The 22765-nt window shown below is 61.6% G+C and overlaps 4 protein-coding genes across 4 annotated transcripts in view; 1 reads left to right on the top strand and 3 right to left on the bottom strand.

Moving 5' to 3' along the window:
* Positions 1-192: 192 nt before the first annotated feature.
* On the bottom strand, positions 193-2828 carry LOC142025946 (free fatty acid receptor 2-like). Its single transcript, XM_075018688.1, has 2 exons — positions 2770-2828; positions 193-1772 (listed from the first exon to the last, which is right to left on the bottom strand). The coding sequence occupies exon 2, from the start codon at positions 1755-1757 to the stop codon at positions 399-401; it is 1359 nt and encodes a 452-aa protein (XP_074874789.1). The 5' UTR covers positions 1758-1772; positions 2770-2828; the 3' UTR covers positions 193-398.
* Positions 2829-4367: 1539 nt separating this feature from the next.
* LOC142026003 (free fatty acid receptor 3-like) lies at positions 4368-5479 on the bottom strand. The gene has a single exon (XM_075018750.1). It carries the CDS (start codon positions 5379-5381, stop codon positions 4368-4370), a length of 1014 nt encoding a protein of 337 aa, XP_074874851.1. The 5' UTR covers positions 5382-5479.
* ATP4A (ATPase H+/K+ transporting subunit alpha) overlaps positions 5187-22765 on the top strand; it is a 36019-nt gene continuing 18440 nt past the window's right edge. Inside the window, exons 1-3 of the mRNA XM_075018687.1 lie at positions 5187-5316; positions 18568-18712; positions 20061-20220. The gene's annotated coding sequence lies outside the window, so the exon portion shown is untranslated. The remainder of the gene's footprint in view (positions 5317-18567; positions 18713-20060; positions 20221-22765) is intronic.
* Positions 10451-21069, bottom strand: CD22 (CD22 molecule). The gene is made up of 12 exons (XM_075018751.1): positions 21033-21069; positions 20735-20863; positions 19849-20208; positions 18510-18728; positions 17846-18106; positions 16812-17099; positions 15093-15356; positions 13560-13826; positions 11174-11437; positions 10897-10996; positions 10693-10768; positions 10451-10558 (listed from the first exon to the last, which is right to left on the bottom strand). The coding sequence occupies exons 1-12, from the start codon at positions 21067-21069 to the stop codon at positions 10451-10453; spliced, it is 2373 nt and encodes a 790-aa protein (XP_074874852.1).

Consider the following 22765-nt stretch of genomic DNA (forward strand, 5'->3'; position numbering starts at 1 on the left):
GCTTCATGGAGACCCTCAACCCGTGGAGGCCACGGACAACATCCATCTTGGCCCCATGGGGCCCACAGATCTATGGAGACCATAAACTTCAAACTTCAGGTCCAAGTTGTCCGTGGCCACACGGATGTCGGAGGTGACGCCGTGACCCGGTGCATGATGTCATCGCCCCGAACCATGGGTCCGTGTTCTCCATAGCCCTACAAGCTGTTGGAGATGTTCCTACCACCCAGTGTTCCTTGATGCTATGGGGCCAAGTCGGCCACGACCCTAAGGACATTAGAAACGCCACCACCGTCCAAAGCCCTTCCGACCCCCAACCCCCCCCCCCCCCAAATCCAACCCCCCACCCATGGTGAGACCATTCACCCCCTCCTCCCCCCCGGTCCCCCCAACAAGCTTCATGTCAACGAGCCCTCAGACTCATTCTGGGAAGACCCAGGAGAACGCGCCCCGTAATACCAGCCCACCACCACCCGGAGCTTGTCCTGCATGGCCACCACCACCCCGGCCATGGCCCTCTGCACCGCCGTGGAGGAGAAGTAGAAGACGAGAGGGTCTAGAGCGGCGTTGAGGCTGGTGAGGAGCAAAGCGTAGACCCTCCAGTCCGGGCTCCGTTTCTCCACGAAGCCCACCACGTGCGAGATGTTGTAGGGCGCGAAGCAGACCCCGAAGTTGACCATGGTGGCCACGGCCAAGCCCATGGCTCGTTGCTTCTTCTCCAGCGGGATATTTGGCCGGGCGAGGAGGACTCGGACGAAGTTGATGTAGCAGAAGATGGTGATGGTGAAGGGCAGGAGGAAGAGGACGAGGAAGACCTCCAGGCGTAGCGGGAGGACAAAGCTCAGCTGGTCGTCAGAGAAGTCATCGTAGCACTTCTGGACTTTGTTGGTGGTGGAGCGATGATGGACGCTGGGAGCAGATGAACTGGGGATGTTGGAGGTCTGGGAGACACCAGCAGGGCCGGAGATGTCCTGGATGTTGGCGCCTTTGGTGGTGGAGATTTTGGAGGTGGAGACGGTGTGGCTGGAGAGCCTGGAGCCGCTGCGGGCGGAGATGTCGCTGTTGGTGCTCTTGGAGCCGTGGGGGATGAAGTTATTGTCCGTGGAGTCACCGGGGTTGGAGATATCGAAGACTTTGGGCTTGCTCATGTTGGGGCTGGAGATCCGAGAGTTACTGTGGGTGAAGCCATCAGGGTTGGAGCTGCCGAAGCCATTGAGGTCGAAGTCATCAGCGTTGGACATCTTGGAGCTCCCAAGCTTGAACCCGTTGACCGTGGAACCATCGGAGCCGATAACCGTGGACCTGTTGGCCAGGGTCTGGTTCCCACCACCATGGTACTGGGCCACGAAGACGATGGAGCAATGGGAACAGGCCAAGAGCCAGAGGACAACGCTGACGGCCATCACCCGCGCCGGTCTTCTCCGGTCCTTGTACTGGAGGGGGAAGACGACGCCGAGATACCGCTCAACGCTGAGGGCCGCCAAGAAGAAGCTGCTGAGGTAGATGCTGGAGTAGAAGCAGAAGTTGGCCACCGGGCAGAGGACAACCGGTAAGGGCCAAGTCATGCCGGCGGCAGCTTCGACCATCTTGAAAGGGAGGAAGAGGAGGAGCAGAAGGTCGGCGGCCGTCAGGTTGAGGAGGAGGATGTCGGAGGGGGAGACATGCCGACGGGCCTTGCCCAAGAGGGTGGCGAAGGTGAAGATGTTGGCCGGGAAGCCCACGGAGAAGGTCAGAATGTAGATAGTGAGGACCAGCATGGTTGGAGGACAACCCTGGGGAGATACGTGGACCCGTAAGAGGATTGGGTGGGGGGGAAAGGACCTGGGTGGGTGCTGTGGGTCCCATTGGGGCATGAACCCAAGTATCTCGGGAGGAACCCAAGTATCTCGGGAGGATCCCAAGTATCTCAGGAGGAACCCAAGTATCTCAGGAGGCTTTTCCTGGTCCAACCAATGGACCAAGAGGGGGACGCGGAGAAGACCCAGGCATCCAGGTGGTCCTCACCCTACTCCAACCCACCTACCTAAACGGACCCCAGGCATCTGGGGGGGGGGGGCGGACAGGAATGGGGGGGACGACCATGGTGGTCTCACCTTGCTCCAGAGGGGACCCAGGTGTCCGGGCTTTCCACCACTGCCTCCCACTCCCAAACTGGACCCAGTTGTCCGGACTGGGTGGTGCCACCCTTATTTGTTTAATTGTTGTTTCCTGCAAAGGGGGGGGTGGGGTGGGGAGGGGCAGATGCCCGGGTCCCCGGACGCTTGGGTCCCTGGGGGGGGGGTGGGTGTTGGGTTGGGGGGGGGATAGAGGGAGCCCCAAAAAACTGGGGTCCCTTGGGAGCGTTGAGGGGGAGGGGGGAGCCCCTGGATACCTGGGTCCCTTTAGGGTGGGGGGGGTTGGATCTGGTCCAATGCCTAGAACTATATATTCACCCCCCCACCCCACCCAAGGTGGGGGGGCAGACCCCAGGCATCTGGGGTAGCCCCCCCCCTTCCCCAACACCACCCCAGTTCCCCCCCACCCCTCCCAATTCCTCCCAGTATAGCCTCCCCCTCCCCACCGTACAGGACCCAGGCATCCATCCAACCAACACCCCCCCCCCTCCACCACGTCCCCCTCCCAAAATCCCAGAGGGGACCCAGACACCCGCGCCCCCCCCCCAATTCCCCAAAGGACCCAAACCTTCAGGAGAGGACCCAGGCATCCGTGTGCCCCCCCCCCCCCCCAGCACCCCAACCTCCCCCATCCCCCTTTATTCCCCCTACGTACCTTATTATCCCGACGGGATTTTGGGTGGCCTCCAACGCCGGGGGCCCCTCCCAAATGTCTGGGTGCCCCCCCACCCTCCCAAACCCACTGCCCCCCCTTCTTTCCCCGGATGCCTGGGTCCCTCTGGTGATGGGGGGAGGAGGGGGAAGTGGCTTCGATAACATCAAGGAAGTTTTGATGTTTTTTTTTGTTTTTTTTGACCGCAGCCAAAAGCCACGTTCATGGGCACACGTCCGCAGGGGATCCAGACGTCGAGGGGGGGGGTGGGGGGGTGGGGGTCTTTTTCCCTCCCCCCACCGCACCCAAGGACCCAGACATCCTTTCTTCGTCTTCCCAAGGGATCCCGGCATCTGGGAACGGACCCAGGCATCCGGCTGCTCTCCGCTTTCCCCGAGGGAATCCCAAGTTCCTTGGAAATGGGGACAAGGGGCACCAGGGAAGGGGCAGCGGCTCGGCCCCAGGGCATTATGGGAGCAGAAGGACCCAGGAGTCCAGGTTCCCACACTCCATGACCTTCCTTCGCCCAATGGGTACTGGAGAGGATCCAGGCATCCGGATTCCCACCCCTGTCAACCTACGTTCACCTACTTGGCTCCACAGCCAGGAGAAGACTCAGGCATGTAGGTCTCCACCCCACCCCCCCTTACTTTCACCCGATTGGCTCTCCTGGAAGGGACCCAGATGCAGGAGAGACGCATTGGCCGCTGCCCGTGACCTCAGAACTGGAGGATGATGAGGGGGAAGAGGGCAGGGCTGGAGAAGCAACTCAACTCAAGGTCTCTGTTGACCCCACCTCAACCCAACGTCTCTGTTGATCCTAACTCAACCCAACGTCTCTGTTGACCCCACGTCAACCCGACGTCTCTGTTGACCCCACGTCAACCCGATGTCTCGGCAGACCCCAACTCAACCCGACGTCTCGGCAGACCCCACGCCAACCCGACGTCTCGGCAGACCCCACATCAACCCGATGTCTCGGCAGGCCCCACCTCAACCCAACATCTCGGCAGACCCCAACTCAACCCGACGTCTCAGCAGGCCCCACGTCAACCCGATGTCTCAGCAGACCCCACGTCAACCCGACGTCTCAGCAGACCCCACGTCAACCCGACGTCTCTGTTGACCCCACGTCAACCCGACGTCTTGGCAGACCCCACGTCAACCCGACGTCTTGGCAGACCCCACTTCATCCCGACGTCTTGGCAGACCCCACTTCATCCCGACGTCTCGGCAGACCCCACGTCAACCCGACGTCTCGGCAGACCCCACGTCAACCCGACGTCTCGGCAGACCCCACGTCAACCCGATGTCTCTTTTGACCCCACCTCAACCCAACGTCTCTGTTAATCCCACCTCAACCCGACGTCTCGGCGGACCCCACATCAACCCGACGTCTCGGCGGACCCCAACTCAACCCAAAGCTTCAGGTGAACCCAACTCATCCCACCCAGCCCAAGGAAGCCTTTCATGGCTCATAAAGCTCCAGCTTAGCTTGCCCCAACCACCAAACACCTCCTCATCTCACCCAAAACCGTCCCCAAGCCATCCACGCATCCCACAACCCCCTCCCCAAAACCCACGTCCCACGTTGGGCTCTTTCAGGTCTGAAGCCCCCAAGGTGTCACCGGCTCAGCACCATCTACCCCTTGATGTGAAGATGCTCCAGATCCTCCACGTCCAGTCACCTCAGCCGGACCCTCGCTTTGCCCCACCGGCAACCGGCGCCTGGCACAGAGCCGGCCGAGTCCCACCGTGTCCCAAACCTGCCAGAGACCCCGTCTTAGGGCGGCGGAGGAGAAGCAGAAGATGAGAGGGTCGAGGCAAGCGCTGAGGGTGGTGAGCAGCACGGCGTAGGCTCTCCAAGGCGGGTTCTCCCGCCGTAGGTACCCCACCACGTGGGAGACGTTGAAAGGGGCGAAGCAGAGGACAAAGGCCACCGCCGTGGCCGACGCCAGGGCCACCGCTCGTCGCCTCTTACCCGGCGCCGCGGTGGGGAGGGAGACCACGATGCAGACCAAGCGGCCGTAGCAGAAGGCGGTGATGGCCAAGGGTAGGCAGAAGAGCACCAGGAAGATCTCCAGGCGGAGAGCCAGCAGCACGGCCAGCTGAGGACCGGCGAAACGGGTGTAGCACGCCGTGCCGTTGACCGCCGCGTCCGGTTGGGCCACGTAGACCACGCTACAGTGGGCCAAAGCGGCCACCCAGAAGCCGGCGGCGGCCGCGGCGGCGTGGGTTGCCCGTCGGCGCCGGCGGTATCGGACGGGGAAGGCGGCGCTGAGGTAGCGGTCAACGCTGAGGGCGGTGAGGGAGAGGATGGTGAGGTAGATGCTGGTGAAGAAGAGGAAGACGAAGAGCGGGCAGAGGGCCGGCGGAAGCTTCCAGGTGGCTTCCCACGCCGCCTCGGCCATGCGGATGGGCAAGGAGGCCACCAGCGCTAGGTCGGCGATGGTCAGGTTGAGGAGGAGGATGTCGGCGGGCAGCAGGCGCCGGCGTCGGGCCGCTGTCCCCAAGGCCACCAGGGCCACCACGTTGAGGGGCAACCCCAAGGTGAAGGCACTCGCGTAGACCCCCAAACACAGGCGGTGGTTGATGGCAAAGGGTGGGGCTGACATGGTGGCCAGGGTCTTCCAGACCTTGAGACGGGGCGGCCGATGGTGGCCAGGATCTTCTAGGGTTCAGTTGAGTTGGCCAATGGCGGTTGGGTTCTACGAGGGGTTCAGTGGGGTGGGTGGTGGGTCCCTGGGTTGGAGGTGGGGTCTTTGGGGGGGAGTTCCTGAGGTGGGTGGTGGGGTCCTCGGGGTGGAGGTGGGATCTCTAGGGGGTTTCCAGGGGAGCCTGGGGTGGGTGGTGGGGTGCTTGGGTTGGAGGGGGGGTCTTTGGGGGGTTCCCAGGGGGCCTGGGGTGGGTGGTGGGTCCCTGGGTGGGAGGTTGGATCTTTGGGGGGGGGTTCCTGAGGTGGGTGGTGGGTCCCTGGGTTGGAGGTTGGGTCTTTGGGGGTTCCCGAGGTGGGTGGTGGGGTCCTTGGGGTGGAGGTGGGATCTCTAGGGGGTTCCCAGGGGGCCTGGGGTGGGTGGTGGGTTCCCTGGGTTGGAGGTGGGGTCTTTGGGGGGTTCCTGAGGTGGGTGGTGAGGTCTTTGGGTTGGAGGTGGGGTCTTTGGGGGGTTCCCGAGGTGGGTGGTGGGGTCTTTGGGGTGGAGGTGGGGTCTTTGGGGGGTCCCAGGGGGTTCCTGAGGTGGATGGTGGGTCCCTGGGTTGGAGGTTGGGTCTTTGGGGGGTTCCCGAGGTGGGTGATGGGGTCCTTGGGTCGGAGGTGGGGTCTTTGGGGGGTACCCAGGGGGCCTGGGGTGGGTGGTGGGTCCCTGGGTTGGAGGTGGGGTCTTTGGGGGGTTCCTGAGGTGGGTGGTGGGGTCCTTGGGGTGGAAATGGGATCTCTAGGGGGTTCCCAGGGGGCCTGGAGTGGGTGGTGGGTTCCCTGGGTTGGAGGTGGGGTCTTTGGGGGTTCCTGAGGTGGGTGGTGGGGTCCTTGGGGTGGAGGTGGGATCTCTGGGGGGTTCCCAGGGTGGTGCTGGGCTGGGTGGTGGGTCCTTGGGTTGGTGGTGGGACCTTTAGGTGGGGGACAGGGGGGTGGGTCCTTGGGTTGGGTGAAGGTCAGGGGTAGAAGAAGAAGATGAGCCCTACCGTAGCAGCAGGCGGACGGACAGACGGACGGACGGTGGCAGGGAGGGACCGATGACCATAAATCCCCCCCCAGCCTTCCCACTCCTCCCGCCCCAACCCAAGGGACCCAATCGTCCGGACGGCCACTCCCACCCCAGTCCGTCCTAACCAACCCCCCCACCCAATCGGCTCCAGGGACACCGGTCGCGACAGGAGAGGACCCAAGCGTCCGGGCCAATTAATTAACCCTAATTATTTTATTGGGGGGGTGGCGGTGGCTTTCTCGGTGGCAGCGGCATAGCACCGTCCATGGCCTGGCAAGTCTGCCACGGTGGTGGTGGCCATCACCCTGGTGTCCTCAAGGTGGGGGTGGTTGTGGCACGTCCCTCGTGGTGGCACGTCCCTCGTGGTGGCACGTTCTCCATGGTGGCACGTTCTCCATGGTGGCATGTCCCCGTGGTGGTGGTGGCCATGGTTGTGGCATGTCCCCCGTGGTGGTGGTGGTGGTGGTGGCCATGGTTGTGGCACGTCCTCCATGGTGGCACATCCTCCATGGTGGCACGTTCTCCATGGTGGCATGTCCCTGTGGTGGTGGTGGCCATGGTTGTGGCACGTCCCTCGTGGTGGCATGTCCCTCATGGTGGCACATCCTCCATGGTGGCACGTTCTCCATGGTGGCATGTCCCTGTGGTGGTGGTGGCCATGGTTGTGGCACGTCCCTCGTGGTGGCATGTCCCTCATGGTGGCACATCCTCCATGGTGGCACGTTCTCCATGGTGGCATGTCCCGGTGGTGGTGGTGGCCATGGTTGTGGCATGTCCCCCATGGTGGTGGTGGCGGTGGTGGCCATGGTTGTGGCACGTCCCTCGTGGTGGCATATCCCTCATGGTGGCACGTCCTCCATGGTGGCACGTTCTCCATGGTGGCACGTCCCGGTGGTGGTGGTGGCCATGGTTGTGGCACATCCCTCGTGGTGGCACGTCCTCCATGGTGGCACGTTCTCCATGGTGGCACATCCTCCATGGTGGCATGTTCTCCACGGTGGCATGTCCCGGTGGTGGTGGTGGCCATGGTTGTGGCATGTCCTCCGTGGTGGTGGTGGTGGTGGCATGTCCCCCATATTGGCATGTCCCTCGTGGTGGCACATCCTCCATGGTGGCATGTCCTCCATGTTGGCATGTCCCTCGTGGTGGCACGTCCCTCGTGGTGGCACGTCCTCCATGGTGACGTGTCCCCTTGGTGGCCATGGTTGTGGCATGTCCTCCATGGTGACATGTCCCCGTGGTGGCCGCCATGGTTGTGGCATGTCCTCCATGGTGACATGTCCCCCACATTGGTCAGGACCCTGACCCTGAAGTGGCCACCACCGTGTCCTCGGTGTCTCCATGTCCTCAACGCCACCATCTGCCTGTGAACCTCACGGTGGCCGCGTTCCTGTGTCCCCATGGTGGCCAAGTCCTCACGTCCCCATGGACACTTTATGGTGTCCCCGTGGACATTTTATGGTGTCCCTGTGGACATTTTATGGTGTCCCTGTGGACACTTTATGGTGTCCCCGTGGACATTTTATGGTGTCCCCATGGACATTTTATGGTGTCCCTGTGGACACTTTATGGTGTCCCCGTGGACATTTTATGGTGTCCCCATGGACATTTTATGGTGTCCCTGTGGACACTTTATGGTGTCCCCGTGGACATTTTATGGTGTCCCCGTGGACACTTTATGGTGTCCCTGTGGACATTTTATGGTGTCCCCATGGACATTTTATGGTGTCCCCGTGTCCCCGTGGTGGTTACTTCCCCGTATCTTGGTGTCCCCAAGGTCTCAGTGCCTCAGAGCGGCGTACTCAACAGTGTCCCCATCGTCCCCGGCATGTCCCTGTTGCGTCCCCGGGGAGGACAGGGCCAGAGCGGCGTAGACCAACGTCCCGTCCCTGTCCCCATCCCTGTCCCTATTTCTGGTGCTGGGACCAGGTGGGACGTTCTCGTAGTCGGGACCTTCGGTGGCCTGTGGGGACGGAGGGTGGCTGTGACAGGGGACGGGGACGTCGAGGGGGACATGGGGGGCATGGAGGTTATTGGAGATCTGGGGGACATTGAGGTTAGTGAGGAGGTGGAGCACGTGGGGGACATCAAGGGGGACATGGGGGACATTGGGGACATGGTGGACCTCAAGAGGGACATGGGGGACACTGGGGACATGGGGGACATCATGGGGGTCATGGGGGACATTGAAGTTATTGGGGAGATGGAGCACGTGGGGGACATTGGGGACATGGTGGATCTCAATGGGGACATTGAGGTTATCAAGGAGATGGAGCACGTGGGGGACATTGGGGACATGGTGGATCTCAATGGGGACATTGAGGTTATCAAGGAGATGGAGCACGTGGGAGACATTGGGGACATGGTGGACCTCAAGGGGGACATGGGGGACATTGAGATTATCAAGGAGATGGAGCACATGGGGGACATCAAGGGGGACATGGGGGACATTGGGGACATGGTGGACCTCAAGGGGGACATGGGGGACACTGGGGACATGGGGGACATCATGGGGGTCATGGGGGACATTGAGGTTATTGGGGAGATGGAGCACGTGGGGGACATTGGGGACATGGTGGATCTCAATGGGGACATTGAGGTTATCAAGGAGATGGAGCACGTGGGGGACATCAAGGGGGACATGGGGGACATTGGGGACATGGTGGACCTCAAGGGGGACATGGGGGACATTGAGATTATCAAGGAGATGGAGCACATGGGGGACATCAAGGGGGACATGGGGGACATTGGGGACATGGTGGACCTCAAGAGGGACATGGGGGACACTGGGGACATGGGGGACATCATGGGGGTCATGGGGGACATTGAGGTTATTGGGGAGATGGAGCACGTGGGGGACATTGGGGACATGGTGGATCTCAATGGGGACATTGAGGTTATCAAGGAGATGGAGCACGTGGGAGACATTGGGGACATGGTGGACCTCAAGGGGGACATGGGGGACGTTGAGATCATCAAGGAGATGGAGCACGTGGGGGACATCAAAGGGGACATGGGGGACATTGGGGACATGGTGGACCTCAAGGGGGACATGGGGGACATTGAGATTATCAAGGAGATGGAGCACATGGGGGACATCAAGGGGGACATGGGGGACATTGGGGACATGGTGGACCTCAAGAGGGACATGGGGGACACTGGGGACATGGGGGACATCATGGGGGTCATGGGGGACATTGAGGTTATTGGGGAGATGGAGCACGTGGGGGACATTGGGGACATGGTGGATCTCAATGGGGACATTGAGGTTATCAAGGAGATGGAGCACGTGGGAGACACTGGGGACATGGTGGACCTCAAGGGGGACATGGGGGACGTTGAGATCATCAAGGAGATGGAGCACGTGGGGGACATCAAGGGGGACATGGGGGACTTCAAGGGGGACATGGGGGACATTGGGGACATGGTGGATCTCAAGGGGGACATTAAGGTTATTGGGGAGATGGAGCACGTGGGGGACATCAAGGGGGACATGGGGCACATGGGGGACATGGTGGACTTCAAGGGAGACATTGAGATTATCGGGGAAATGGAGCATGTTGGGGACATGGGGGACATTGGGGACATGGTGGACCTCAAGGGGGACATTGAGGTTATCAAGGAGTTGGAGCATGTGGGGAACATCAAGGGGGACATGGGGGACATTGGGGACATGGGGGACCTCGAGGGGGACATTGGGGACATTGAGGTTATTGGGGAGATGGAGCACGTGGGGGACATCAAGGGGGACATTGGGGACATGGTGGACATCAAGGGGGACGTGGGGGACATCAAGGGGGACATGGAGCACTTAGGCACCTTTGCAGCACCATCGTTCCTCTTGAGGACAGTGTAGACGACGGTGTCCCCTCGCAGCCTGGGGGTGGGGGGGTACGCGGTGACAAAAGAGGGAGGGTCAAGGGTGCCCCGGTGTCCCTGGGTCCCCTCAGAAATTGGGGGGGGACACACGGGGGGGGGTGTTACCTGGGGACAGCGCCAGACGTAGGAGGTGACAGCAACGACGAGTAACTGATGGTGTCGGTGTCATCGGCGCCACGAGGAGGTCGGGGAGACCCGGGAGCCTGGGGCTGCGGCAAGATGGGTGACCCCTCAAGTAGCACCTTGAGGACCCAGACATCCCGGGGGGGGGGCGGGGGGGACACCCAGGTGTTGGGGGGGGGGGACAGGGGACACCCGGACATCGATGGGTGGGACGGCGTACCTTCTTATTGCAGAGGAAGAAGGTCCCTGATGGTTCTACCACGGGTTCCTCGTCGGCTGCCATCTGCCTCTGCCACCTAAGGGGGACAAACGGGACACTTGGGTGTCGTGTCCCCCCCCCGCCCTACCCAGAATTTTGGGTCCTTTAGGTTTTGGGGGGGGGGGACGGACACAGACACCCAAAAAACTAGGATTCCCATCTCACCGTCGGCGGAGGAAGCACCCAAGGGTGCCCAACGCCAAGAGGATGCTCAACCCTGCGCCGAGACCCACGAAGGTTCTTCGGAGGATGGTGGCGGTGGAGTCTGGGGGGGGGGGGGTCAAGAGGAAGAGGCGACACCCAGATTTTTGGGGTCCCCCCGTCCCAAATACGTCTGGGTCCCCTCCCACCCCCCCAACCTCCCCCGGACGCTTGGGTCCCAACGGGGCCAAAACACCCCCCCCCCCCCAAAAAATAGGACCCAAACGCCCGAGCGCCTTACGGTAAACGGTGACGATGACGTCATCGGAGTCAACGGTGGCGATGTCATTGGTGACGCGGCAGCGATACCGCCCCGATAGCCGAGTCTCCACCGCCCGGAGCACCCATAATCCTTTGGGGGTCCGGCCGAGGGGTCTGTCGTCCCGAAACCACTCGAAGGCGCTGGGCGGGGGGCGAGCGTCGGCGCGGCACCGGAGGGTGACGTTGGTCGACTCCTGCACCCGTCGGCTCGGGTCCGGCACCAGCTCGACCCCCTGGGGTCCGACTGCGGCGCAAACGTCAGCACCCCGATAACTGGGGACCCCCTTTTTTGGGGTGGGGGGGGGCCCAGATACCTGGGTTGTCTTTTTTGGGGGGTCCCAGATACCTGGGGGCTTCCCATAAATAAGAAAAATGGGGATAAAGGGGGTCTGGAGCAGGGTCACCCAGATTCCTGAGTCCTCTTTTTGGGTGGGGGGGTCCCAGATACTTGGGTCCCCTTTTTGGGGTGGGGGGAACCCAGATACCTGGGTCCTCTTTTTTTGGGGGGGTCCCAGATACCTGGGTCCTCTTTTTTGGGGGGGGTCCCAGATACCTGGGTGCTTCCCATAAATAAGAAAAAGGGGATAAAGGGGGTCCAGAGCAGGGGAGGGTGTCACCCGGATTCCTGGGACCCCTTTTTGGGGTGGGGGGGGGCCAGATACATGGGTCCTCTTTTTTGGGGGGGGGGTCCCTGATACCTGGGTCCTTTTTTGGGGGGGGGTCCCAGATACCTGGGTGCTTGCCATAAAGAAAAGGGGGGAAAGGGGGTCCTGGGGGTGGGGGGGGACCACCCAGATACCTGGGACCCCTTTTTGAGGTGGGGGGGTGCCCAGATACGTGGGTCCCCTTTTTGGGGGGGTTCCCAGATACCTGGGTGCTTCCCATAAATAAGGAAAATGGGGATAAAGGGGGTCTGGAGCAGGGTCATCCGGATTCCTGAGTCCTCTTTTTGGGGGGGGGGTCCCAGATACTTGGGTCCCCTTTTTGGGGTGGGGGGGGACCCAGATACCTGGGTCCTCTTTTTTGGGGGGGTCCCAGATACCTGGGTGCTTCCCATAAATAAGGAAAATGGGGATAAAGGGGGTCTGGAGCAGGGTCATCCGGATTCCTGAGTCCTCTTTTTGGGGGGGGGGGTCCCAGATACTTGGGTCCCCTTTTTGGGGTGGGGGGGGGGACCCAGATACCTGGGTCCTCTTTTTTGGGGGGGTCCCAGATACCTGGGTGCTTCCCATAAATAAGAAAAAAGGGGATAAAGGGGGTCCAGAGCAGGGGAGGGTGTCACCTGGATTCCTGGGACCCCTTTTTGGGGTGGGGGGGGGCCAGATACCTGGGTCCTCTTTTTTGGGGGGGGGTCCCTGATACCTGGGTCCTTTTTTTGGGGGGTCCCAGATACCTGGGTCCCCTTTTTGGGGTGGGGGTCCCAGATACCTGGGTGCTTGCCATAAAGAAGAGAAAAGGGGGGAAAGGGGGTCCTGGGGGTGGGGGGGGACCACCCAGATACCTGGGACCCCTTTTTGGGGTGGGGGGGTGCCCAGATACGTGGGTCCCCTTTTTGGGGGGGTTCCCAGATACCTGGGTGCTTCCCATAAATAAGAAAAAAAGGGGATAAAGGGGGTCCGGAGCAGAGTCACCCGGATTCCTGGGTCCTCTTTTTTGGGGTGGGGGGGTCCCAGATACTTGGGTCCCCTTTTTGGGGGGGGGGACGGACCCAGATACCTGGGTCCTCTTTTTTTGGGGGGGTCCCAGATACCTGGGTGCTTCCCATAAAGAAGAGAAAAGGGGGAAAAGGGGGTCCTGGGGGTGGGGGGGGACCACCCAGATACCTGGGACCCCTTTTTGGGGTGGGGGGGTGCCCAGATACCTGGGTCCTCTTTTTTGGGGGGGTCCCAGATACCTGGGTGCTTCCCATAAAGAAGAGAAAAGGGGGATAAAGGGGGTCCAGAACAGGGGAGGGTGTCACCCGGATTCCTGGGACCCCTTTTTGGGGTGGGGGGGTGCCCAGATACGTGGGTCCCCTTTTTGGGGGGGTTCCCAGATACCTGGGTGCTTCCCATAAATAAGAAAAAAAGGGGATAAAGGGGGTCCAGAGCAGAGTCACCCGGATTCCTGGGTCCTCTTTTTTGGGGTGGGGGGGTCCCAGATACTTGGGTCCCCCTTTTGGGGTGGGGGGAACCCAGATACCTGGGTCCTCTTTTTTTGGGGGGGTCCCAGATACCTGGGTCCTCTTTTTGGGGGGGGTCCCAGATACCTGGGTGCTTCCCATAAAGAAAAGGGGAAAAAAGGGGGTCCTGGGGGTGTATGGGGGGGTTCACCCATCTCCTTGTGTCCCCCCCCCAGGGGGGAGAATTTTTTGGGGTACGACTCACAGCGGACGTCGAGGGCGACGGGGGGGCTGCGGGCGACCCCCACGTCGTTTCGGGCCTGGCAGGCGTAGACGGCGGCGTCGGCGGGTTGGGGTCCCGGCAGGAGGAGGTCGGGGGTGGGCGCGGGCAGCTCCTGCCCGTTCTTGAACCAGCCGATCGTCACCTGGGGGGGTTCGGCAGCCCCCACCTGGCAGCGGAGGCGGACGGGACCCCCCCCGGCCACCACCGGACCCGCCGGGCTCTGCAGGACCCGTGCGGTTTTGGGAGGATCTGGGGGAAACGGGAGAGAAACCGGCGTCGGTGGAGGTTGGGGCGCCTTGAAACCGATATTTGGGGGGGGGGGGGTAACAGGAGCTCAAAATGGGGTGGGGGGGGGTAAAACTGTCCTTTAGGGCTGCGGGGGGGGGCTTGAAAGGGATATTTCAGGGGTAGGGGGTCTCAAAAGGGGGCTGGGGGGCTTGAAACTGTCATTTAGGGCTGCGGGGGGGGCTTGAAACGGATATTTCAGGGGTAGGGGGTCTCAAAAGGGGGCTGGGGGGGGCTTGAAACTGTCATTTAGGGCTGCGGGGGGGGCTTGAAACGGATATTTCAGGGGTAGGGGGCTGGGGGGCTTGAAACTGTCATTTAGGGCTGCGGGGGGGGCTTGAAACAGATATTTCAGGGCTAGGGGTCTCAAAAGGGAGCTGGGGGAGCTTGAAACTGTCATTTAGGGCTGGGGGGGCTTGAAACTGATTTTGGGGGTTGGGGTCTCAAAAGGGCGAGGGGCTTGAAACTGTCATTTAGGGCTGGGGGGTTTGAAACTGATATTTCAGGGGTAGGGGTGAAACTGATATTTCAGGGGTAGGGGTCTCAAAAGGGAGCTGGGGGAGCTTGAAACTGTCATTTAGGGCTGCGGGGGGGCTTGAAACCGATATTTGGGGGGGTAACAGGAGCTCAAAATGGGGCAGGGGGGTTAAAACTGTCATTTAGGGCTGCGGGTGGGGCTTGAAACGGATATTTCAGGGGTAGGGGTCTGAAAAGGGGGCGGGGGGAGGCTTGGAACTGTCATTTAGGGCTGGGGGGGTTTGAAACTGGTATTTGGGGGTAGGAGTCTCAAAGGGGGGGCTTGAAACTGTCATGTAGGACTGCGGGGGGGGGGGCTTGAAACTGGTATTTGGGGGTAGGGGTCCCGGGGGGGGCTTGAAACTGATATTTGGGGTAGGGGTCTCAAGGGGGGGCTTGAAACTGATATTTAAGGCTGAGGGGGCTCAAAACTGTTATTTAGGACTGGGGGGGGGCTCAAAAGCGGGGGGGCTTGAAACCTTAATTGGGGGGGGCACCTGAAATTATTGTTGGGGGCCTCAAAACCTCCATTTTGGGGGTGTGTGTGAGAACTGGGGGGGGCCTCGAAACCTCCATTGGGGGGTGAGAACTGGGGGGGTGGGACCTTGAAACCTCCATTTTGGGGGGGGAGAACTGGGGGGGGGCCTCAAAACCTCCATTTGGGGGGGGGTGAGAACTGGGGGGGGGGGGGGGGGCCTCGAAACCGCCACTCACACCAGACGATGACGGAGAGGGGCGGGGAGAGGGCGCGGCCGGCGGGATTTTGGCCGGCGCAACGGTAGGCGCCGGCACGGGCGGGGTCGGCGTTGAAGGTGAGGGCGGGGCCGGGGGTGTCGGCCTCCCAGCGCTCGTCGCGTAGCCATTGGACGTAGGTGGGGGCGGGGCGGGCGGGGCCGAAGGCGCAGCGTAAGGTGACGCGGGAGCCCAGCATCGCCGGCAGAGAGGTCAAGTTCTCCAAGGTGGCCGTTCGGGGAGGGTCTAGGGAAGGGGAGAAGGCGGGGCTAAGCGTGAGAGGCGGGGCGAAAGGGGATTGGCTGAAAGGGGCGGGTGCCACGCCCCCATCCTATGGCCGCTGCGACCGCCCTACGGCCACCGTGACCACCCCACGGCCACCGCGGCTAGCCGGCCGCCATCTTGACCACCCAACAGCCGTCTTGACCCCCGACGGTGACCTCGGCCCCTCCCTACCCACCTCTGGACCACCCCATTGGCCACCTTGACCACCTCGTGACCCCCCTGAGCACCACGCTACCGCGGTGGCCAACCAATCTCCACCTCGACCACTCCACGGCCATCTTGACCACCTACGACCACCGTGACCGCGCCACCGCCATCTTGACCACCCTACAACCGTCTTGACCACCCCATGGCCATCTTGACCACGCCCACCGCCATCTTGACCACCCTACAACTCTCTTGACCGTCCTACAACCATCTTGACCACGTCACCGCCATCTTGACCACCCTACAACCCTCTTGACCGCCCTACAACCATCTTGACCACTCTACAACTGTCTTGACCACCCCACCGCCATCTTGACCACGCCCACCGCCATCTTGACCACCCTACAACCATCTTGACCACCCTACAACCCTCTTGACCGCCCTACAACCATCTTGACCACCCCACCGCCATCTTGACCACCCTACAACCCTCTTGACCACCCTACAACTGTCTTGACCACCCCATGGCCATCTTGACCATGCCCACCGCCATCTTGACCACCCTACTACCATCTTGACCACCCTACAACCATCTTGACCACCCCACCGCCATCTTGACCACCCCACCGCCATCTTGACCCACCTTAACACCAACCTCAACCATCCCAACACCCTCTTGACCACCCTACAACCATCTTGACCACCCCACCGCCATCTTGACCACCCTACAACTCTCTTGACCGCCCTACAACCATCTTGACCACCTCACCGCCATCTTGACCCACCTTAACACCAACCTCAACCATCCCAACACCCTCTTGACCACTCTACAACAATCTTGACAACCCCACCGCCATCTTGACCACCCTACAACCCTCTTGACAACCCTACAACCCTCTTGACAACCCTACAACCCTCTTGACCACCCCACCGCCATCTTGACCACCCCACCACCATCTTGACCACCCTACTGCCATCTTGACCACCCCACCGCCATCTTGACCACCCCACCACCATCTTGACCCACCTTAACACCAACCTCAACCATCCCAACACCCTCTTGACCACCCTACAACCATCTTGACAACCCTACAACAATCTTGACAACCCCACCGCCATCTTGACCACCCTACAACCCTCTTGATCACCCCACCACCATCTTGATCACCCCACCACCATCTTGACCACCCTACAACCATCTTGACCATCCTACAACCATCTTGACCGCCCTACAACCCTCTCGACCACCCCACCACCATCTTGCCCCACCCTCCGCCGCCATCTTGCCCCACTCACAGTAGACCTCAAGGGTGGTAGGGAAGGACTTGGCTGTCCCTAAGTCGTTGGTGGCCTGGCAGCTGTAGGAGCCGCCGTCCTCGGCCTTGGTGGCCTCTAGGAGGACCCGGGCCGTGCGGTAGGGCAGGATGTGGCCCCCCATGGTCCAGGTGTAGGTGTGGGACGGGGGGTTGGAGGAGTCCCGGCAGCTCAGCGTCACCTCCCAGCCCTCGTGGATGGGGGACGGCGGCGTCACCTCCACCCGCACGTCCCGCGGGGCGTCTGTGGGCGGTCATTGGTTGGGAGAGGTCCTGGACACGCCCCCCCCCAGGGGCAGAAAGGGGCGGGGCGGTGGGTGATTGACATGGGCAGGGCGATGGGTGATTGGTGGGTGAGTTGTGGGGTGGGGCTCTGGGCGAAGGACGGTTTCGGCATGGGGCGGGGCTAAGGGTGATTGACAGGTGCCTCGTGGGGCGGGGCTAAGGGTGATTGACAGGTGCCTTATGGGGCGGGGCCAAGGGTGATTGACAGGTGCCTCATGGGGCGGGGCTAAGGGTGATTGACAGGTGTCTTATGGGGTGGGACAAAGGGTGATTGACAGGTGCCTCATGGGGCGGGGCTAAGGGTGATTGACAGGTGCCTCGTGGGGCGGGGCTAAGGGTGATTGACAGGTGCCTTATGGGGCGGGGCTAAGGGTGATTGACAGGTGCCTTATGGGGCGGGGCTAAGGGTGATTGACAGGTGCCTCGTGGGGAGGAGCTAAGGGTGATTGACAGGTGCCTCGTGGGGCGGGGCTAAGGGTGATTGACAGGTCCCCCCATGCTGTCATCTTGCCCCGCCCTCTGCCACCATCTTGCCCCACCCACCACCGCCACCTTCCCCCGCCCTCTGCCGCCATCTTGCCCCACCCACCGCCGCCATCTTGCCCCACCCACCACCGCCACCTTCCCCCGCCCTCTGCCGCCATCTTGCCCCACCCACCGCCGCCATCTTGCCCCGCCCGCCCCGCCCCATCTCGCCCCACTCACAGTAGACCCTGAGGACGGTGGGGGGCGACTCGATCGTCCCCACGGCGTTGGTGGCCTGGCAGCTGTAGGGGCCGCTCTCGGTGGCCTGGACGGCCCTCAGGACCACCTGGGCCGTCTGGTGGGGCAGGATGTGGCCCCCCATGCTCCAGGTGTAGGCGTGGGAGGGGGGTTTGGCCGAGCTCCGGCAGCTCAGCGTCACCTCCTGGCCCTCGTGGACGGGCAACGACGGCGTCAACTCCACCTGCACGTCCCGCGGGGGATCTGGCGGCGGCGGGGGGGGGACCAGTACAAACCAGTATGGGTCCTACGCGCACTTCTAGAATCCCATAAGCGCCCCAGGGACCCCCCAAATCCCTCCAGCACCCCTATAGCCCCCTCAAGGGACCCCCTCACCCCCCCATAACCCCCATATGGGGCAGCCAGGGGACATCCGTAACCCCCAGGGACCCCCATAACCCCCAGGGACCCCCATAACCCCCATAACCCCCAAGGAACCCCCCCAGGGACCTCCCCCCAAATATCTCCAAGCGGACCTAAAGCTGGTGGGACGCCCAAGCCAGGCTCATCTGCCGTCCCCCCGTAACCCTTCTATGAGGAACCCAGGTGCCCCCCACCCCATAACCCCCCCACCCCCCCACCCAAGGACCCCCACCCCATATCTCACAGTTGACCTGGAGCTCCCGGGACGCCCAGGCGATGATTTTTCTATCGGACCCCCGCAGGGTGCAGTTGAGGAAGGTCTCGTCATGGTACCAAAAAGGTTCGAAGGTCAAGAGGGTGCCGATAACCGGGAAGGACACGACGGTATCCGGGGGGGTCCAGGCCTCCACTTGGACCCCCGGTGTCTTGGTGATGGGCCCCTCCCAGGTGAGGGTGAAGGTTTCTTCGGGGCAGGAGGGGTGGACCCAGCACCCAAGGGTGGTCTTCTGGCCTTGGGTGAGGGGCGTTGGGTCCGGCCATAGGTGGGGGGCAGGGGGGGTGTCTGCGAAAGGTGTTTTGGGGGGGGGGGAGAGATGGAGGAGAGGGTAAGGGGGGTCAATATGGGGTGATGGGGGGGTCGGGGGGATGATGGGGGGGATAAGGTGGGGATGATGGGGGGAGAAGGGGGAGATCGATGGGGGGATGCGGGGGGATGGGAGGATGATGTGGGATAATGGGAGGGAGATAATGGGGGGACGAGGGGGGACAAAGGGGGACAAGGGGGGGGACAAGGGGGGGCAAGGGGAGGGATAATGGGACAACAGGGTGAAAATGGGGGGATAAGGGGGGAATGAGTAGAGGGATAATGGGGGGACAATGTGGGGATACTGGGGTGACAATGTGGGGATACTGGGGTGACAACATGGGGATAATGGGGGACAATGTGGGGATAATGGGGCGACAATGGGCAGGACAAAGGGGGAAAATGGGGGAACAATATGGGGGATAATGGAGGGACAACGTGGGGGTAATGGGGTGACAATGGGCAGGACAAAGGGGAAAAATGGGGTGACAATGTGGGAACAAGTAGAGGGATAATGGGGGACAAGGTGGGGATAATGGGATGACAATGTGGGGATAATGGGGTGACAATGGGTGGGACAAAGGGGAAAAATGGGGTGACAATGTGGGAACAAGTAGAGGGATAATGGGGGACAAGGTGGGGATAATGGGATGACAATGTGGGGATAATGGGGGGACAGTGGGCAGGACAAGGGGGAAAAATGGGGGGACAATGGGGGAACAAGTAGAGGGATAATGGGGGACAACGTGGGGATAATGGGATGACAATGTGGCGATACTGGGGTGACAATGTGGGGATACTGGGGGGACAACGTGGGGATACTGGGGTGACAATGGGTGGGAAAAGGGGAAAAATGGGGGGACAATGGGGGAACAAGTAGAGGGATAATGGGGGGACAACGTGGGGATAATGGGATGACAGCGTGGGGATACTGGGGTGACAATGGGCAGGACAAAGGGGAACAATTTGGGGGGACAATGGGGGTGTCCTCCGTCTCTACCGGTGACATTGACGGTGACACGGTGCATCCACCGGAGGTCTTTGCTGTTCCGACGGCTGGGATTGGCCACCAACCGCAACCCGTACAAACCGGCGTCGCCGGCTCGGATGCGGCGCAGGATCAGGCTGCAGTCGCCCTTGTTGGCTTCTGGGGTTCTTGGGGGTTCGCTCACCTTCACCCCCATAAATTCCTTCTTCGTGTTTTCGTAAAAGGGGTTACGGATCCAAACGAGTTTATCGAGCTGGGCGTCCTGTCCCGCTTGACACAGGTCGTAGTGGCAGGAGATGTAGAGGCAGGAACCCAACCCGGCCACCAACTCAGTTGGACCCATCACCGGCTCCGAGCAGATGGACAGGGAGCCTGGAGAAAGACGTAAGATTTTTGAGGTGTTTTGGAGACCCAAGAATCTGGGGACCCAGGTCATCAAGGATCTGGGGGTCCAGGGATCCAGGACTCCAGGGCTGGAGATGTTCTGGAGACACCTTCAACCCCAGGTCCTTGATGACAGATGGACAGGGAGCCTGAAGAAAGACATAAGGTCTTGGAGGTGTTTTGGAGACCCAAGAATCTGGGGACCCAGGTCATCAAGGACCTGGGGGTCCAAGGACCCAGGAGTCCAGGGCTGGAGATGTTCTGGAGACACCTTCAACCCCAAACGCTGGCTCGTTGAGGGACCGAGATGTCCCGGGACGTGGGTGTTTTGGGGACGCAGGTGGTTGGGGACCCAGGTGTCTGGAGCCCCAGATGTCCGGGCACTGAGATGTTTTGAGGAGACCTTCAACCCTCAAAGGCCAGAAGGACCCTGGGCAGCTGAGGGACTCGGACATCTGGAGATCCAGGTGTCTGGGGACCCAGGTGGCCACAGACGGAGATCTTCTGGCCATACCTTCAACCCCAAAGACCGGAGGGACCCGGGGGACCCAGGTGGCCACGGATGGAGATCTTCTGGCCATACCTTCAACCCCAAAGACCGGAGGGCCCCAGGTGGCCACGGACAGAGATCTTCTGGCCATACCTTCAACCCCAAAGACCGGAGGGACCCAGGGACCCAGGCCTTTTGGGGACCCAGCCATCTGGGGACCCCTACCCATCATCCCCTACACCCCCAAAGACCAGAGGGGCTCCCACCACGACCCCCACCCCTCCTCTCAGGGGACACGGGCATCCGAGGAAAAGCTCCCTACCTGGGATGAAGAAGAGGAGGCAGACGAAGACCCGCATGTCGGCAGAGTCTGGACCTGACCGAGGAGGTGGAAGCATCAACTGAGGGCGACCCAAGCGTGTCCCCCCCCCTCTGAGACACAAGAGGAACCCAGGCGTCCTCCTCCCCCGCTCGAAGCCAGTCGAGCCCATTTCCTTCCTTCTTCTCGAAGGGACCCAAGCGTCTGGGTCCCACCACCCCCACCCCGTGGACCTCTTACCCTGGAGGGACCCAAGGCGTCTGCGTCCCACCGCCCCATAGACGCTCCAAAGGGACCCAGGTGTCTGCGTCCCACCACCCCATAGACGCCCCAAAGGGACCCAGGCGTCTAGATCCCACCACCCGTAGTCCTGCCCCAAAGGGACCTAAGGGTCTGGGTCCCACCACCCCATAGACGACCCAAGCGTCTGAGTCCCACCACCCAAGGGGTCCCACCACCCGATAGATCCCACCGCCCATAAACCTCCTAGACCAAAGGGACCCAGGCGTCCGGGTCCCACCACCCCATAGATGCCCCAAAGGGATCCAGGCGTCCGAGTCCCACCACCCGATGAGTCCCACCACCCAAAAGATCCCACCACCCGTAGACCTCCTGCCCCAAAGGGACCCAGGTGTCCAGATCCCACCACCCCATAGATGCCCCAAAGGGACTCAGGCGTCCGAGTCCCACCACCCAAAAGATCCCACGACCCATAAACCTCCTACCCCAAAGGGATGAAGTCATCTGGATCCCACCACCCCATAGACGCCCCAAAGGGACCCAGGCAGCTGAGTCCCACCACTCCATGGGTCCCACCACCCCGTGGACCTTCTACCCTGAAAGGACCCAGGCGTCCGGGGTCCCACCACCCCATAGACCCCAAAGGGACCCAGGCATCCAAGTCCCACCACCCAAGGGGTCCCACCACCCAAGGGGTCCCACCACCCAAAAGATCCCACCACCCATAGACCTCCTGCCCCAAAGGGACCCAGGTGTCCAGATCCCACCACCCCATAGACGCCCCAAAGGGAGCCAGACGTCCGAGTCCCACCACCCATAAACCTCCTACACCAAAGGGACTCAGGCGTCTGGATCCCACCACCCCATAGATGCTCCAAAGGGATCCAGGCGTCTGAGTCCCACCATCCGAGAGGTCCCACCACCCAAAAAATCCCACCACCCATAGACTTCCTGCCCCAAAGGGACCCAGATGTCCAGATCCCACCACCCATAAACATCCTACACCAAAGGGACTCAGGCATCTGGATCCCACCACCCCATAGACACCCCAAAGGGACCCAGGCGTATGAGTCCCACCACCCAAGGGGTCCCACCACCCGATAGATCCCACCACCCATAGATCTCCTGCCCCAAAGGGACCTAAGGGTCTGGTTCCTACCACCCCATAGACACTCCAAAGGGACCCAGGCGTACGAGTCCCACCACCCAAAAAAATCCCACCACCCATAGACCTCCTGCCCCAAAGGGACCCAAGCATCCGAGTCCCACCACCCAAGGGGTCCCACCACCCAAAAAATCCCACCACCCATAGACCTCCTGCCCCAAAGGCACCCAAGCATCCAAGTCCCACCACCCAAGGGGTCCCACCACCCAAAATCCCACCACCCATAGACCTCCTGCCCCAAAGGGACCTAGGCATCCGGGTCCCACCACCCCATAGACGCCCCAAAGGGACCCAGGCATCCGAGTCCCACCACCCGATGGGTCCCACCACC

Source organism: Buteo buteo, chromosome 31 (genome assembly GCF_964188355.1).
Source record: "Buteo buteo chromosome 31, bButBut1.hap1.1, whole genome shotgun sequence".
Taxonomy (NCBI): domain Eukaryota; kingdom Metazoa; phylum Chordata; class Aves; order Accipitriformes; family Accipitridae; genus Buteo; species Buteo buteo.

What these genes read in the sequence shown, in the direction of transcription:
- LOC142025946 (XM_075018688.1), bottom strand. Translation starts at nt 1,757, where the DNA reads ATGCTGGTCCTCACTATCTACATTCTGACCTTCTCCGTGGGCTTCCCG.
- CD22 (XM_075018751.1), bottom strand. Translation starts at nt 21,069, where the DNA reads ATGCGGGTCTTCGTCTGCCTCCTCTTCTTCATCCCAG. An exon ending in TGTCACCGTCAATGTCACCG is followed by an intron (nt 18,729 to 19,848) that starts GTAGAGACGGAG and finishes CCTGCCCCGAAG; the next exon opens with AAACCTTCACCCTCACCTGG. An exon ending in CGTCGCCCTCGACGTCCGCT is followed by an intron (nt 11,438 to 13,559) that starts GTGAGTCGTACC and finishes TTTGCGCCGCAG; the next exon opens with TCGGACCCCAGGGGGTCGAG.
- LOC142026003 (XM_075018750.1), bottom strand. Translation starts at nt 5,381, where the DNA reads ATGTCAGCCCCACCCTTTGCCATCAACCACCGCCTGTGTTTGGGGGTC.